This window comes from Neolamprologus multifasciatus, chromosome 7 (assembly GCF_963576455.1).
Source record: "Neolamprologus multifasciatus chromosome 7, fNeoMul1.2, whole genome shotgun sequence".
Lineage (NCBI taxonomy): Eukaryota > Metazoa > Chordata > Actinopteri > Cichliformes > Cichlidae > Neolamprologus > Neolamprologus multifasciatus.
In genome coordinates this window covers 20,119,484-20,137,824 of record NC_140445.1, presented here as the reverse complement: position 1 = coordinate 20,137,824, position 18,341 = coordinate 20,119,484, and the positions used below count along the sequence as shown (strand labels likewise).

At 41.0% G+C, this 18,341-nt stretch overlaps 2 protein-coding genes across 2 annotated transcripts in view; one reads left to right on the top strand and one right to left on the bottom strand.

Annotated features, from left to right (window-relative positions):
• The first annotated feature begins 912 nt into the window (after window positions 1–912).
• Window positions 913–14,855, top strand: dnajc21 (DnaJ heat shock protein family (Hsp40) member C21). The gene is made up of 12 exons (XM_085168384.1): window positions 913–1,316; window positions 1,836–1,929; window positions 2,060–2,183; window positions 3,712–3,843; window positions 3,992–4,296; window positions 4,383–4,534; window positions 9,433–9,526; window positions 9,699–9,854; window positions 10,151–10,199; window positions 10,301–10,434; window positions 13,442–13,526; window positions 14,357–14,855. The coding sequence occupies exons 1-12, from the start codon at window positions 1,220–1,222 to the stop codon at window positions 14,516–14,518; spliced, it is 1,584 nt and encodes a 527-aa protein (XP_085024510.1). The 5' UTR covers window positions 913–1,219; the 3' UTR covers window positions 14,519–14,855.
• LOC146514158 (alanine--glyoxylate aminotransferase 2, mitochondrial-like) overlaps window positions 14,675–18,341 on the bottom strand; it is a 29,616-nt gene continuing 25,949 nt past the window's right edge. Inside the window, 1 exon segment of the mRNA XM_085168392.1 lies at window positions 14,675–17,747. Within this exon segment, the coding sequence (XP_085024518.1) occupies window positions 17,646–17,747 (102 nt within the window). The 3' untranslated portion in view covers window positions 14,675–17,645.

The following is an 18,341-nucleotide window of genomic DNA, read 5'->3' as shown; positions in this document are numbered from 1 at the left end:
GGAGTGAAAGATTGACTGTGACAGTAAAACACGTGTATTTCTCCCGTATTAGCTTCCCTTTATTTCCTCTTTGTAAAATCCAGGAGATAATTTAAGAAGTACAAGTGTTAAAAGTACAAAGGTGGGTAGACATCGCCTCTCTTTTCTTTTACTCTCCAGGCATTTGTGTGTCACTGGTACACGCCATTAACACTGCTTTTTGTCTTCCAGATGGCGCCCTAGGTTAATTTCTACTGAAGGGAAGTTTAAATGTCTTGAACCTGCTATGCAAAGCACTGTGAGATAACATTTGTTATGATTTGACACTAATAATTGAACTAGAATGTAAATGTAAAGTTAAAGAGTCAAACTTTGAAAATGGAACTTGAAACTACCACAGATTTTAAGTTTGGGGTTTTGTTAAAAGACAGAAAATCAGGGCGCATGCACAGGATATTAAGGAAATTGAAACCAAATGTAAGGATGCACATACAAAAAAGACACTTTGTTTCATATGAAGTTTTTGATACAGACTGATTAAAAGGAAATTAGTTAACTGATGGATAAATGCGTGAGAGGAAATGTAGTGATACCTTCTGATCTGTAACCACGGAAAGTTAAAGTGATGTGCTGCCAGTTTGTGAAGACAGAACAGCAAAACTGGCAACCCCCAAGGGAAAATGAGGGGGGGGATTAAAACATATGCTGAAAGGCTAATCTAACCTGCAGCATTTGCTAATGTGATGAACTGAAAGGACTTGATTTGAATGCTTCACGTATTTTGCACCAGAAGTCGGATTTTAATTTTAATTTTATTTATTGTATTTATTTTTAATATTAATTAACAACTTCTGAGTCTGGAAAAAAAATCACAGATCAAGTTTGAACTATAGAGGGCAACAAAGATCAGCCACACCTTTGAATTTACTGGTATTTGAAAGAAGCAAAGAAGAAATCTCGCGAGATTTAGCGGCTTCAGCGCAGACAGTCCCGCACACAGTGTTGTGTATTACGGTGTCAAAACGCGTTTAAAAGTAACTTCGGATATAGAAGCTGTTTGTAAGTGACAGAAACGGTAAACATGTAAGGACTAACATTACACTACTGTCGCTACCGCTAAATAAGTCTGAGTTTTTCAGAGATGCAGCGGGTATGCTAGCCGGTCCCTAGCCGAATGCTACCGTTAACCTCGCCTGGGACAACGTGATCATTGATTCTGTTTATTTGATTGCTCTTAAAAATGAAGTGTCACTATGAAGTGTTGGGTGTGAAACGTGACGCGGGAGACGATGATTTGAAGAAAGCTTATCGTAAATTGGCCTTGAAGTGGCATCCTGGTGAGTGGTAGCAACCTGTCAGTATAATAATGGTACTGAGACGTTAGCATCTTCTAAGATATACGTGTATAACATTTAGCATTGTGGGAGTAGATCTAATGTTGAGTTATCGTAGAATCTAATTTTTGATTACTTAAAAAAACTGTAGTCACAATTTAAGCCGTTTAGTCTTAGTTGGTTTTCGGGGAGGGTTTGCCCTTTTCAGTTTATTTGTAGTCCTGTTTAGTTAGGCTGTTTGGTCAGGGACAGCATTTAAATAGTTATCACAACATTTACAACAGGAAAAGATGTCAGTTCAGAACTGTGACATCACTGTGAGTGTTTTTCTGACATCACTGCAGTAATTCACTGCTATAGACTGTGTTGTGTTTGTCTGATTTCTCATCTCTTTATTTGTTTCTTGCACCAACATGTCACCATCATGATTTGCTGCTTCGTGATGTTATCAATAAGTCGTTTAGGCAAGGGAGTCCCTCTAATACAAAGTGTTTTGTTTTTTTTTCCTTCTGAAACTTTCAGATAAAAACTTGGACAATGCAGAGGAAGCAGCAGAGCAGTTCAAGTTGATTCAGGCAGCTTATGACGTCCTGAGTGACCCACAGGAGAGAGCCTGGTTGGTACAAACACGGCAGTCTGAATAATGCGACCCTCAGATTCCAGAGCCTTGCTCATAGTCTGAGCTGTACTGGTTTGTGCAGACTTGATAAATCATATTGGTGCTTCTGGCTGTTCCTGTGTTACAGGTATGACAATCACAGGGAGGCTTTGCTGAAAGGAGGGCTCAGTGGGGATTATGAAGACGACAGCGTTGACCTGCTGCAGTACTTCACGGTCACATGTTACTCAGGCTATGGAGATGACGAGAAGGTATATGTGGGTTTGATCGCGTGTGCAAAGGGTGGTGTTGCCTCAAGCCATCAGATTATTTAACACAATTTAGTTTTTTTGACAAGAAAGATAAAAATGCTTATTGAAAAAAGTAGGAAATTCATTAAGGCAAGAAACATTACCGGCCAACATGATGTAATTTTTTTTCTCTGTGCTGCATCTGTTGGTGGGCGTGAAAAGAAATCGTTTTAAAGCTGTCATTATACTCTACTGCAGACATGGCGTCTACTGGAGTCCATGTGGACCCTAGTGTTTACCGCTCAACAAACATCACATCACTCTTACCCAAGCAGACCGTTGCAGACTCGTGGATATTGAAAGTATATTCAAGGCTTAAGTTTGTGAGGCTTATCAGGAGCATAAACCATGTGAGATAAACTCAGTAGGATGTGCGATAACCATGGCTGTAATAAAAATGCCCTGGAACTCAAAACAAATCCCACATGAGTTGTTTGGGGCCATTTGGAAGAGAAACTCAACTCGGGAGCTGTGGCACCACTCACACCTGAGATAACAGCTTTTCTTCAAATTCTTTAATTCTCTTCGCTTTTGCAACTTTGTACTTTTGTGTTACTCACAGCAACAACTCCACCTCATAGCATTTTGCTGCGACGTTTCAAAGAGCTGGCAAATAAAAAAACGGCAGACAGGAATGAGGTAGGTTGAATCATCTTGCGTTTCACGTATGCGCAGTACTGGAACGTAAGCGTTTTCGGCCGTTTCAATGTGGACGCACAACTTTGTGAAAACGACCGAAAACGATAGTGTGGACGCGCAGCGTTTTCCGATGAAAACACAGTTTTCAAATTCATCCAGGCTAGCGTGGACGTAGCCAAAGTGTGGAGAGAGTAGTAAAGTGAATTAATAAAAGAAACCAAGCATTAAAATTTCTACCAAGGCTTTTTATTTATTTATTTATTTATTTTTTGTCTCAATTTCCAAAATATATATTTGACAAAGAACCACAGGAGCTGAATGCAGCTGTATGTGCAGGCTTGGAGGTTACGCTGTTGTCTAAAATGAAACTGATGTGTGCTTGGTCCAAATCAAGTTGGGGTTCACCATCAAAGTAGATCCTACTTGAAGACTACAAATTCGTTTTTTGGTCGTAAGCCGGCATCATGGTATCAGCTGATTGTCGTTTGTTAGAATCAAAGATCACAGCTGTAAATTTTAATGATGGAGATTTATCTGAGATCCTTTATCTTCCCATCTTCAATGTGCTTCAGTGGACTGCTCATTAATGGCTGTTGAAGGTGCCTGATGAGCGAGACTGACCCCTAGTGGAATATTGTTGCTATGACAATGAACTAGAGGGTCGGGGTAGACTCTGAAGTATATTGCTGTACCATCTCAGCCTACACAGCATGCCCCTGCCTTGACCCTGAACCCAGTTACTGCATCAGCATTTGCTGATCGTTCTGGCAGCGCTGCCGTGAGGGACTGTGGGAAAGAAAAATCTTTGTCTCTCTCAGATTTTTTCTTTTACTGTTTCCTCTCTCCCTAGGGCTTTTACACCGTTTACAGGAATCTTTTTGAGTCCATTGTTAAGGAGGAGATGGAACACAGCAAGGTGGAAGATGAGGAAGAGGAAGAGGAGTTTCCTCCCTTCGGGGACTCGCAGAGTGATTACGATACCGTAAGGCTTTAAAACACACGTCAGCAGCTGTTTCAAACAGAAAGTAGTTTTTTTTTGTTTTCCTTTAGCTGCTACTTCCTGTGCGTAAAACAAACAAAGATCTGTGTTCTGCTCTTCAAGTCTTGCTTTCTCTGTGTTTGCATCACAGGTAGTGCATGTGTTTTATGGCTACTGGCAGAGCTTCTGCACTCGCAAAAACTTTGCTTGGAAGGAGGAGTACGATACGAGGCAGGCCTCCAACCGCTGGGAGAAGAGGGCCATGGAGAAGGAGAACAAAAAGACTCGAGAAAAAGCTCGAAAGGAGCGCAACGATCTGGTGCGACAGCTGGTGGCCTTTGTGCGTAAGCGCGACCGCCGCGTGCAGGCCCACAGGAAACTGGTGGAGGAGCAGAATGCCGAGAAGATTAAGAAAGTGGAGGAGCTGAGACGGCAGCAGAAGCTCAAACAGGCCAAGTGAGTAAAAGATGAGTAGCTGGGGACAGATTTGAGTTTTTGTTTTTAAAATTTCTTCCTGACACTGCTCTGTATGTCCATCCAAGACTGGCAGAGGAGTATAAGGAGCAGAGCTGGGCGGCCATGTCTGAACTCGAGAAGGAGCTGCAGCAGATAGAAGCTCAGTACGGAAAAGAGTTTGGAGATGCATCTGAAAGTGAGGAAGAGGAGCTGGAGAAGAACAGTGAAGAGGGCGGAGGTAAGGGTTACCTTCTCTCATGTCACACTTGTGTCCCCAATATATGTCATACGCTGTCGGTAATGTCACCACACAGCAACAAGTATTAATGCTCATCGCTGCAGTATTCTGCTGAACGATAGGTGTCGTTACTCAGACAACACCTTCGTGTCAGCTCTGGTGGGGGAGCAGTTAAGTCTGATCTTTTAGAACTATAGCAACATCTGTATAATGTGTCAGTCTCTGACCTTCTGCACTGATAAATCATTACAAACCGACACAATCATGCACTCATGTCTGCAACTCAGCGGCAAGGGCGCAACACGCTAGTTTACAAAAATCGAGAGGTTCACGACCGGCAGAAACTGCGGCTTGCGACAGCAGACATGACGTCAATTTGATGTCAACTTTGTCGTGCCATGCCGAACGGCAGCTATAAAGGGGCCCTCAGAAGGTCAGCTCCATAGCTACACAACATGCGGTCCCTCAAATATGTAAACAGTGATGACACATTTACTGGTAAACAGTAGACCAATTAAAACCTGGATTTATCCCATCTGTTTATAGGCTTTCTAACTTTCCAACCTTCAACAGCACATCAGAGATGGAGACATCCATATAAAGATGAACTGGACATGCTACTCCCATAACTGCACTTGACTAGGAGTTCTAAGTGATGTAACACAGCTACCTTAACTATGAAGGTTGAGGCGCAGTCTGCAGGGAAAAAGCTGTGTTGGTCGTGTGGGCGTAAAGTTTTCAGTAAATGCAGTGTTGGATGAACTGATGCTGGATACAGATACTGAAAAAAATAAGTTTTTTATTATTGTTGTTGTTGTTTGTTTGTTTTTTTTTTACATCTGAGGCTACGTCCACACATACCCGGGTATTTTTGAAAATGCAGATTTTTCTATGCGTTTGCACCTTTCGTCCACACGTAAACGGTGTTTTCGGTCACTGAAAACTGAGATTTTTAAAAACTCCGGCCAGGGTGGATATTTTTGAAAACTCAGTTTTTGCATTTACGTGTGGACGAGAAAAACGCAGAAAACGCAGCGTCAAAGGTGTGCGCATTTTTTGACGTCACACTGTGCGCCATGTTATTGTTTCGGTAAAATGAATTTCTACAATACTGTTACTGTTAATTGTACTCTCTGCAGTGTTTAAATGCTTACATATACACACACAGTTACTGTCCCTCCACATATACGACTGGGTTCTGCTTCTATGCCCCAGCTTTGTTTACTTTTTCCCACCGAGGCTTCTAGACTTCTGATTGGCCAACATTTCTGCATGGTTAGGAATATATCGCCACCTGTTGCTTTGGCCTGTTCCTAGCAGCGTTTTCCTTCATTTCTGCCTTTACGTGTGGATGGGATTATTTTTTAAAACGAAAACGGAAAATCTCCGTTTTCAAAAATACCCGTGTACGTGGGCACGTAGCCTGAGACACGAGCATATATCGAGTCCATGTCTGAGAAAACAGTCACGGATTTTGCAACATACTGGAAGCATTTCCTTGTTTGCTTTATGTTTTTTATATTTTAAATGATATATGGCAAGTAGTACAATAATGAATGGTCTTCTCAAAGCTGCTTGTATCAAAAAGTAAATAATTGTAGGAATGTAAACAGTTACTGTAGCCAGTGACATTAGGTTAGTGCAGTTCAGTGACATGTAATACATCTTTTTTTTTTTTTTTATGAGACAGAGAAATCCAAGGCTGGGCTGTAGATCAGCGCATGGCCTCGAAAGGTCATAGAGCAATTTTTTTATGAGGACCTTTGCATTATCTGACGATATTGTATCGCTTGGAATAATGTTTGTATTACGGCCGACCCTGAAGAAAGGCTAATCGTGCATTGAAACAGCGGCGCAGCTGGTGGTGAATTCAGCGGGAGTCGGTGCACCTTCCGCTGCGGCTGCATAAAACTGAAGTAGCGAGTTCACCGAATGCCGGCGAGGCTGATCGTCTGTGATCATGAGTGCTGACTCGGGGTGACTCAGTCGCAGCGGCCGTAGCCTTAAACTGTGTCTTGTTTGTTTCTGATTTATGATTAATGGCTGTGATGTGTTCATTTTTATTGGTGTGACACTGTGTGCATGCAGCTGTTGCATGTTCAGTTGAGCCCAACCAATTTATTGGCAGGCCGATATTACCAGCTGATATTCGATATTAACCATGTTATGATTATGTTAGCACGGCAGGCAGCACGGTGGCACGGTGGTTAGCACTGTTGCCGCACAGCAAGAAGGTCCTGAGTTCAATTCCACCATCAGGCCGGGGTCTTTCTGTGTGGAGTTTGCATGGTCTCCCCGTGTTTGCGTGGGTTCCCTCCGGGTATTCCGGCTTCCTCCCACTGTCCAAAGACATGCAGCTTGTGGGGATAGGTTAATTGGATAATCCAAATTGTCACCAGGTGTGAATGTGCGAGTGAATGTGAGCGCGAATGGTTGTCTGTCTCTGTGTGTTGGCCCTGCGACAGACTGGCGACCTGTTCAGGGTGTACCCCGCCTCTCGCCCTATGACAGCTGGGATAGGCTCCAGCGCCCCCCGCGACCCTGAAAAGGATAAGCGGAAGCGAATGGATGGATGGATGGATGATTATGTTAAGTTTGTCCACTAGAGGCCACTCTGCAACTTCCCTGTTTTTAGGCACGCAATTGGAATGCCACAAACACAAGAATCAGTTGACCCGAGCTCAGTAGAGCATAAAAGAGTAAATAAATAATTACTTATAACAGAGTGTGGCTGACAGGAAAAAAAAATCGACTGTTATATCAGAATATCAGATTTTTTAATTGCCAATTGTGAGTTTTTCAGTTGTGCTCATTGATGGCTTTGATCGTTTACTGTCGAGTCCTGAACAGATATTCCAATAGTTGAGCATATGACAAGCATCTGAATATTAGCAGCCTTCAAGATTCCTCCTGCATGGAGAAACTAGTAGACCGTTGCAGACTCGTGGACATTGAAAGTATATTCAAGGCTTAAGTTTGTGAGGCTTATCATAAACCATGTGAGATAAACTCGCATGCATTGACTTTGGCCCATTCTTCCACACAAACATCTTTAAAATCCTGAAGGCTCCGTGAGCCCCGTCTATAAATTCTGAGCTTTAGATTTTTAAATTGGATTCAGGTCGGGTGGTTGGCTGGGCCATTCTAGCCGCTTTATTTTCTTTCTCTGAAACCAGTTGAGTCTCCTTGGCTGTGTGTTTGGGATTATTGTCTCGCTGAAACGTCCACCCTCGTTTCATCTTCATCATCCTGCTAGATGGCAGCAGATTATTATCAAGAATGTCCCGGTACGTTTTTTCATTCATCCGTCCTTCAATTAGATGAAGCGTTCCAGTGCCATATGCTGAAAAACAGCCCCACACTGTGATGTTCCCACCTCCAAACTACACTGTTGGTATGGTGTTTTTGCGGTGATATGCAGTGCCTTTTGACTTCCAAACATGGTGTGTTATGGCATCCAAAGGGTTCAATGTTGGTCTCATCTGACCAGACTGTACTCTCCCAGTATTTGTGGCGCTTGGCTCTTGGACAACTCTTCTAAGCCTGGTCTATCTTGCGGGGAACATGGTCGGTTCATGATGACATTGTGTTCTTTCCACCTCTGGATTATAACCCCAACAGTGCTCACTGGAGCCTTCAAAACGTACTGCTATCAGTATGTTTTGTGAGAGCTCACTGGTTTTACCCATCATGAGATGTTTCTTGTTTCATTACCTTGGTAATGAGACATCTTTTTTATAAGCCATCAGTTGGGACTGAACAGCTGATATTAATTTGCACTAAGTGGCAAGATTGCTTTGTAATTGCTGATAGATTTCAGCTGCTGTTATGACTTTCCACATCTTATTGCACCTCTCTTTCTTCCCTGTGTCTTTTCTCATTATTCCACAAAACTTTAATCAAACCACCAATTATTTGCATGTGTGAATTGGATGGGTTGTTACTAACATATGGTGAAAATTTCATGTCAATAGCACCTTTAGAAATGTATTTACTTAAACTGTTGATGCATTGAATACTTTTTGCCACCACAGGCAGCTGATTCAGTGGCCAACTGGCTGTCTGTGAGCAAAGTGGGACAGCCACCATCCCATGTAGGATAAAGTTCAGGAGCCTTTGTGTGCTAGATCTCCTCCTTTTATAAAATCTCTGATAATAAGCATATCCAGTCACAACTTTCCTCTGCTTCCTTGCATGAACAGCAGGAACTGAACACTGTCTGTGTCCTGTCCTGTTCTTTGGAATAAGCTGCCTGCAAACCTGAGGTCAATCAAATCTGTGCATACACTCAGAAACAGACTGAACCACTTTTATTATCACAGGCTTGCTGTTAATAACTTACACACTATGTGTGTGTGTGTTTTTTGTATTTTACTTTTTGTGTTTCCATCTTAAACTCTTGCAGGTTTGTATGTTTTTAGATTTTTGTCTTAAGCATATTGAGTTTAAATAAATGTGCTACATAAATACAATTGGTGCTGATATTATATCAACATTAATGCTGTGGTCCATATTAAATGGGAAGTCCGAAATCCCAAGTTCCCACTCAAAAATCCCTGACTTTTATAATCCAAGATGGCAGCAGCAAGTATAGAATTTTAATCTGTACTGTGCTGTTGTGATTTGTGACTCCCTAAACGAGCCATAAAGAGAACCATGTTCTTTCCATGAACGAGCTGCAGCGTCATTTTTTTTTTTAATGAAGGAAAACAAGAAAACAGAAGAAAGCTGCTGTCAGTGATGACTGAGAGGGTCTGCTTTGATAGGAGAATGGGGAAAAAAAAATCAAACAGAAAAAACCTCCGCCTGTTTTTCTGGCTATGTGTACAGTAAAAACCAGAGCCTCCTGTTTGCTGGCTGTCTCTCTACACTAAATGCATGTAAATGTTCAATCACAGAGGCCGAGCAGCCGGATGGAGACGAGCTGACGATTGACGATTACGATGATCTGTACTGCCCAGCGTGCGACAAATCCTTCAAGTCAGATAAAGCGTGAGTGTGAAACGTTACCTTTTCAGCACTGCACTCAAAAAGGTTGCACCAAACTTTTCTTTGTTTTATATATATCTCAGATGAGTTTGGAACAGTGTAATCACTGTTATTATCTGTGTGCATCACACTTTTTACATTTTTTTCTCCCCCTTTCTTCGCCTTCTCTTCACAGCATGAAAAACCACGAGAAGTCTAAAAAGCATCGGGAGATGGTGGCTTTGCTAAGGCAACAGCTGGAGGAGGAAGACGATGCACTTGGTTTGCATCTGGAGGGAAGTGAGAATGAAAATGAGGGGGAAGAGGAGGAAGAGGAAAAGCCAAGGCAAAAGTATATATTTAATTTTGTCTTTTTTTTGTCTTTTTTTCCTTCTCAAAACTTGATTTTTACTGTTCTGCTACCCTGATTGGCAAGCATAATATAATCAGAAATCCATTAGGAAATTTAAAAATCAGGCAGTGTGGAGAAAATGCAAAGGAGAGGTAATACAAATATGAATGCACAAATAAGTGAAAACAATCAACTTTTAGTCCATTTAATGGCATGCTAATTTTTTAACTTCTTGGTGATGCATCGTATTAAAAACGTTGAGTTGTTTTTATTGAGCTCTCTTTCTACTCCTGTAGGCTGTCCAAAAAACAGAAGCGGAAAAGAAAACAGCAGAAAGCGGCCCCAGTGCGTATCATCATCACCATCATCGCTTGTGTTGTTCGTGCCTGGTTTTGTGAATTGAATCTTTCTGAAGACATCTCTGCCCTCTCTTTCCAATGCCATAGCAAAGTGCTCCAGGGGAGGAAGACGAGGAAGAACCAGCACTGACCACCTGTGAGGAAGATGCCTCCAAGAAGTCAGCAGCAGACCCCACGGAGCCTGAGAAGCAGGATGATCTACCTCCCACAGAGGTCAAGAGGTCAGTTCGGTTTCTCATCTGTCTCTAGGTCTGTCTTCTGGTCAAGTGTTGCTTTTGTTTTGTTGTTTTCTCTCTCTCTCTCTCTCCCTCTCTTCTTTCTCTCTCTCTCTCTCTTCTCTCTCTCTCTCTCTCTCTATCGAAAGCATTCAGCAGCTTAGATAATGCTGTAGATTTAGCTGGCTTGCTAGGTACTAGTTTTTTCTGACTTGCAGAAACCAAAGCAAGGTCATTAAGTTGCTGGGTAGCAACACTGAGTTGAAGCATGCTGAGAACCTGAGCTAAGATGGTATACACTGCATGGCTGTTCATTTTTGTTGTTTGTGTATTTTTTTTTTTTCACCAAAAGCTTGTATTAACGGGAGATTCGGACTGCTGCGTAAAGTCGGTTCTAGCACATCCCAAAGATTCTCTGTGAGATCTGGACATGTTTCATATGCCAGATTAATCCTGGTGTTCTCATCTTGTAGTATAGCTGTGCCATCAGGGAAGGAAACAATGTAATGGTGGGAAAAAATGTGGTCATTCGGTTTATTAAGGTAGTCAGCTAACCTCACTGCTGAAGCTAGACCCGACCAACTGAAGCAACGCCGGATCATAACACCAACCACAGACTTGTACTGTAGACGCTAGGCATGATGGGTGCATCACTTCATCCACCTCTGGGGGTTTATGCTCCAGTGGGAAATCTGCACCCTTAACCTGACGTAGTTAGATGATGTGACCTTGGAACTACACGTTGAGTCAACACAGCCAACAACTGCTCATTCCTCCTGTGCATTTCCGGCTACTTGCTTTGTTTTTGTCCCAGAAAAACAACTGACGACAACAAAGAGTGGAAAAAAGTCTCAGAATTAAATTTTTTTTGATCTGCTGGCAAAAAAACCACACACTAATTAACACATAATGCATAAGAACAAATGTCAGCAACAGCGTCAGACCTCTTATGTCAGTTACTTATGTAGCCCCCTTACTCTAATGCACCAATCAATCTGACAAAGGGTAAATCTAGACTTGGACCACATGACTTTTTTCCATCACTGATAAATGGTTTTCTTAAGGTTACACAGCTGTTCAGTCCCTGTCCCTTGAGTAAACTTCATATTGTAGGTGTGGAAATGCTCTCACTTTCAGCACTACCCTTCCAGGTTTTGATATCACACAGACAGCTATTAATTCAATTTTAGTTGTTTCAACAATCTTCTGAGTTGTTTTTACTTCTTGGCCGCTCCCTTATTTCCCCAAGCCATCACCACAGCAACGGCAAGATCATAAAACATGGGGATCTTGAACAACTTGGTCCAGCAAGAATTAAGAAGCTGCTAAAGCTGTTAAATGACCTGCTACCAGCCGAAACATTAATCACTGCAGTAATCACCCAGAGTAAGGCTCTCACTTTTTTGGCCAGGCAGGGTGTAAAATTAATACCTGTTTAACACATATATATCTACATGGCTAAATATATGAGATCTCGGTCTTACACGCACAATCTCTTGTTAATGTCTATGTCAAATTTTGATTAGCTGCAGATTGTTTCTAAATGGCTCGTTAACTGTGCGGTGTTGTTCCTGTTCCCGAGGTTCTTGAGTCAGATTCCTGTAGTGCTTTTATACTTACAAGACTGTCCTTAAACTTTATGCTGCGCCCAAGCACTTTATTTGATATGTGTGTGTTTGAGTGAGTGAGTGAGATAGGTGGTGTAATAGTTAACGAAGCAAGGAACTCTGAGTTCGTTTGAAAGCTGCCATGAGTACCTGTTGAGTCTATTAAAAGTGAGGGGACAGCATGTAGAGCAGAGCGATATGACCAAAAATATTTATCACGATATACATTTGAAAATTTGCGATAACAATATAACTGACGATATAATTGACACGAGACAAAATACTTTACAACTCCTCAACTTTATTAGTGCAAAAAAACCCCCCCAAAACATCAATTTATTTTCACTTAAACAAGCATCTTTTTTATGTGCATTAAAGTTATATAAAAAATTAACAGTGCAAATGCAAATTCCTTGCTGACAGTTTAACCAAAAGGCATTTCCAGTGGAAATTGGCCGACAATACATAGTTTTGTGGATATGTATAATATCCACAGAACTTAAAAAGAGGTTATACACACACAATACGGTAATATTATGTTGAGCACAGTACATATCACTCCGCGAGGCTCCTGCCTACGATAGCCGCAATGCTCCGATAATCCATCAAGCGGTGCGGGTTCGTAGCTTAGCAAAATCGTACTGAAACATTTGACAGATTTTTACGACATAAAATCATTTCGAGGTCAGTAAACACAACCAGAATTCATACATAAGGCACACGGGATTATAAGGGGCACTGTCGATTGTCAGAAAAATCAAAGGATTGATTAAGTGTGCCATATTTTCCAGAAAACACAGTAATAACGACGGCCCGCTAGCATGCTCTACCAAAAGTAGTGCTTTGTTGTGTATCTGACGGCTGAAAGCCAAACCAGTTCCACACCACTGAAGTTGCAGCATTTTTACAAACCACTTCTGGTTCATCCATTTCATTCAATGATCCACTTTTGCTCTTCTCATTCTGCGTCGCCGTCATGTGCGTAAGTAAACAAAGGCACTGCGCATGCGCGTTTTACCCATATCCTATCGCGATGTTTCATTTTCCTATCGTTGCCCAAAATTACACCGGTATTACCGTGAACGGTATGATATAGCCCAGCCCTAACAGCATGTCACCATGGCCCAAAATCTTTCCAAATGATGGACAAAATGAACAGAACAATGAATTGAGTTGTGTTCCTTCAAGAGTACTTTTCTTTACAATGTGCATGTTGTAGCAATGTGACAGTTAGTGTTTGTTCTTTCATTCTGGGTTAAAGAAAAGGGCGAAAAGAAATGGAGAGAAAAAAATAATATAATAATATTCTCTGTCATTTGTGTTGAGGATGTGTGGGGCTCAACTTGGTGCGATAACATTTTTTATTTTTTTTAAATATATCCTTGATGTGAATGTTACCTCTGCAGCACTGGGAAGACGAAGGGAAAGAAGGGAGGAGGAAAAGACAAACCAAAGAATGTCAAGCAGCACACAGGAGAACAGTTTCCTGAGGTTTGTAAAATCCAGAATTCAGATGATTTTTAAAAATATTTCTTGTACTGTGCAAAAGTCTTGAGTCGCCCCACATTTCTTTATACTTTGCTTTCACGGAGACAGACTTTCTGAAGGTCTTTCAGAGTTTTTCTTTAGACATTTTTTCACTCATTTGCAGTCCAGTCCTTGAACCTGAACCTTCAGACATTTTTTTGTTTGTTAATGTTCTAGACAAATGTGAATCATTCCAACAACAAAAAAAAGCATGCACCTAACTCACGCAATAAAGCAGTGTTGGATTGACACTGCAGAGATAAATTGGCAAAGAATCTATTTTAAATGGCGTCCTTAGGCACTTTTGCAACAGTGTCTAAAGATGTTGCAATCTACAAACAACAGATAACAGTTTGACAGGCAAAAAAACCCTGGATTTTAGGAAACAAAGTGATTCCTCAAAGAGCTGGAAATATCTCAGCATGGATTGGACTGTGTTCTTAAAAGCATTTTAGGAAACAGGACTAGTGGAGGATCAAAGAAGTAGCACCGTATCTCCTATCTTAAAAATTCAGCAAAGAGATGATCTGATGCATCTGAACCTTGAGCTGATTCATCAACTCTTCACTGAAGACTCCTTATATGCTTTATTTCCTTGTATGTTTGCATTATTTCCTAATTTAAATAAATAAAATGTGGCTCCAGACTTTTGTACAATATTGTTAATTAAATCCTAATTATTATGTGAGGAGAACTGTGCCAAAACATGCTTCACCCTGTCTCATTAGTTCAAATGCAGCACTTGTTAGAAAACAATCGTCACTTTCATCACTTATCTCAATTTCCACCTCCAGAAGGAAGTGAACCTCTGTTGTGTCACTTGCAATAATGAGTTCTCCACAAGAAACAAGCTGTTTGACCATCTGAAGTCCAGCGGCCACGCTACAGCCCTCTCCGGAAATACTCCTCAGAGCTCCATGAGCAAGAGCAAGAAAGACAAGAAGAAGAACAGATAACACATCCTGACCTGGACTTTTGAACTTGAAAGAGCTTCACTCAGCAGGGACACTTAAAGGCTTAAAAACAAAACAAACAAACCTCTAAAGAGGTCTAAAGTGGACAGCACTGGCTGACTCGTAGCTTTTTTTTTTTTTTTTTTTTTAATTACACTATAATGTTCAGTAATACAGTTGTGTCAAAAAGTGAATCGTCCAGAATGGAATGATTAAAACTTTCCGAGCAGCCTTTCATAACTTATGACCGTCTTCATACTGAAACCAGTTGAGAGAAAGAGTTTTTGATGTGTATGTGATACTTCTATCTCCAATATTAAATCTGTACATCTCCAGGAAACCTCTGTCCTTGTTTGTCTATAGTGGTATTACTAATAAAGATGATGCTTCAGATTGGTATACCACCCTGAAATCATTACCTCGACCAAGGTGGTTATGTTTTTGTTAGTGTGTCTGTTAAAATTTGGCTTACATCCACCAAGGTCTTCAAGGCTAACTTTTGACAAAAAGCCTTCTAACTCAAAAATAATGAGTCTTATAAATAGGGATGGGTATCGTTTAGGTTTTATCCGATACCGGTGCCAAACTGGTACTTTTGAAACGGTGCCGGTGCTTAGACGGTGCTCAAACCGGTGCTTAAAGAATGGAGAACACAAACTTTGTCCAAAAACCTCTCATGTCCAGCTGTTTTTTTTTTTGTAAAAAGATAACAATGTTAGCCTTTTCTGCAGCTATGGGGCATATATGGTATCATTCTTGGCTGGAAGCAGTGCTTAAACAATGGGAAAAAACACAAACTTTGTCCAAAAACCTCTCATGTTTTTTCTCATGTCTCTGTTTTCCACTTTTTCTTTGGTCATTTTAGCTTTTTTGGCCAGGGTGAAGGGAGTATCTGCCATCAAACAAGAAGACAGCCGCATGTAGCTATGATGATGTTTGCTAGTTCACCTTACATGCATTAATGTAATAACGTGGTTAGCCTACTCAACGTAAATTACACACGAACAACATTAAGCTACTCACGCAGAGAAGAACGGCTGCTGCTGCCATCATCATCATCATCATTTCTGCTACACTGGCAGGGCTACGGCTACACCCGCAGTAGATGTGCTCGGTGTGAGGTCTCGCAGCAAGCTATCATTTCTCGGCTTTTAAAAAAAAAAACGCTATGCGTTGCCAGGTGTTTCATCGGTTTTGAGGTGTTACCTCCTTTGCACAGTATCAGCTTAAAGCACTTGTTGCAGGCTGCTTAGTTTGCATATTTTGCTGTGAAGTACAGCCAGACTTTTGACCACTTCGCCTTGGGCATTTTTAATCTGTAGCTCTGCTCTAAAAGAACTTATGTACCTGGACCCGCCTACTATCCTCGGAAACGTAAAATGATTGGCTAGAATCTAAAGTGTATCACAGCTCAGGAAAATAAAGCACCGAAATGTGCGCTGCTTCTCGATCTGGTTACTACCGTTTATGTCAGAACGGGCACTGGATACCGGTACCCATCCCTACTTATAAATGTTAAACACAGAAAATATCATATACACCATTTAAAATATCATCGTGCATTTGACCTCTAAATCCTCCTTCAAGGGCAAAATGATGATGATGCTAATGCACATACCTGGTCACACATGTGATGTAGAAGATCATCAGTTCAGGCCACTACCTCCATCACTCCATGGTCCAGTTCTTATGTTTCTGTGTCCATTGTTGGTGCTTTTGATGATGGACAGAGGTCAGATGGGCACATGACCAGTCTGCACATATGCAGTCCCATACACAGCAAACTATGATGCACTTGTATCTGTCAGAACCAACAGTTTGTGCTATGTTAACCCATCTGTGGAATCGGCTCATACAGACCTTTGTTCCCTGCTTGCATCAGTGAGCTGGGCCACCTGTGACCCTGTCATTGGTTCATCACTGTTTCTACCTTGGACCACTTTTGATCAATACTGATCAGTGCAGAAATAGTCTGACCCAGTCGCCATCACAATTTGGCCCCTGTCAAACCTGCTCAAATCTTGATACTTGCCCATTGTTCCTGCTTCTAATACATCATCTTTGAGGACAAAATGTTCATGTACTCCCTAGTATAGCTCATCTGCAAACAGGTGCCACAATGAGGAGATAATCGGTGTTATCGACTTCACGTCTCAGCGATCAGAATCTTAGGCCTGATCAGTGATCAGGCAATGATAGGGAATGATATATGGGGATTCTAAATATGTTACATTGGACCTCTTACCTCTTCTTCAGGGTCAAACGTTTAAAAATATTTTGTTTTAACCATTAAAACTATACTACAAATGAAACTGCCTCTGTTTCTATTGGCACCATTTCAGACATGATTCTGGCACATGGGGATCATAAATATCACATTATAGGCTCCAACCAAACATCATGTCACCTTTGACCTCTGATCTCACTTTAACATTTCACAATCCCACATCTGCCTTTCGTTCAAGCTGACCCCAAAAGGTGTTAGATCTTTAAAGAAAGCATCAGAAAGAGAAAAAGGAATGAGATAATTCCTATTATCCATGACCTACTCCTACATAATGTCTCTGTAATCAATGTAAACATCTGTCATGTTGCCCGTATCTGATTTTTACTGCCATATAAACTTCTTACAGTATGTTTTAGATAATGAAATGAGTATATACATGAAATACAACACTATTCTCTTATAAGTAAATACTGTTCATGGTGGAGGTTTGCACTCTGAGTGCTTCTTGCTTCCATTAATGCCTCTGGGAATCGTGTGTAACAGCGAACAGCTTGTTGGATGTGTCTAAAAATAATAAAAATCATGCATTCATTTCAGCGTATGTTTGCAGTTTTATCGGGAAGACAAACACAAAATGAAACTGTAATTCTGTGGTCGGTTCATCTCAAATATTTTTACAGGCTGATCACGAAAATGTTTATTCATTCAATCTGAAGTGAGCAAAATGACATCGAAGTTAGAGAAACAGTGAAAATCAGTGATTACAAAAGACTGATTTCAGTGGAGCCACTTTTATATAATTTGAAACATTCAGACAATACATTTTTAATTGTTTTTTTTTTTAAGGAGAAGTCCCTTGCTGAATGGTTTTCCATTCCAGTTCACTCCTCGGCATTGACCTGCTCATTTTCTGTCCGTGTAGCCCGAGATTGCTTTATTAAACACCGCCAGGAAGAAATCTACATCCTCCCTCGTGATGCACACGGGGGGTTGTATGCTGAAGGTCTAAAGTGGTGAGAGAAAGGAAAAAAGAAGGTGAGAGTGGAGCTCATGGAGCAAAATAATCTATTTTTCTTTTCTTATCCTGAAGGCAGAGCAGGCGCATAAATTAATATCTAAGCCGGGAAAGGCATTCACTTTTAAATCGAGACACCCCCCCCCCCCCTTTCTGTTGAACAATCGCTTGTAATAGGTGAACAAGTTTAAAATGAGGTCCCTGTTATCTTCACTGTATCACACATGAATAGCTGTGCATTAATTGAAAAGAAAAAATTACTTTTACAGAAAAGGATGCCTTTTAAACTCAAGGACAAGGCAGTTGAAAAGCTTTAAGCATCGAAACAAATTGTAAAGAGGCTTTCACATTGATTCATTGTTGATCTGCGAATAAATCTAAAAAGTTACGCTCTCGCTTTTTTCCCTAGAACAATACAAGGTTAGCAATTGTGGCAGTGACATTTTGATTCCCAACTGAATGGAGTTTTCAAAAAATGTGCACCATGTAATGTTTTTCATTCAGTGTAATATTTCATAATGAGTAACATAAAACGCCTACAGTATTTTCCGCAGCCAGTCAAAGCACTCTGCCGGGGACATGCT

Bases quoted from the DNA above. Each gene is read 5' to 3' on its own strand.
- dnajc21 (XM_085168384.1), top strand. From the start codon at position 1,220: ATGAAGTGTCACTATGAAGTGTTGGGTGTGAAACGTGACGCGGGAGAC. The intron at 1,317-1,835 runs GTGAGTGGTAGC...TGAAACTTTCAG, and splicing joins GGCCTTGAAGTGGCATCCTG to ATAAAAACTTGGACAATGCA. The intron at 10,200-10,300 runs GTGCGTATCATC...CCAATGCCATAG, and splicing joins AACAGCAGAAAGCGGCCCCA to CAAAGTGCTCCAGGGGAGGA.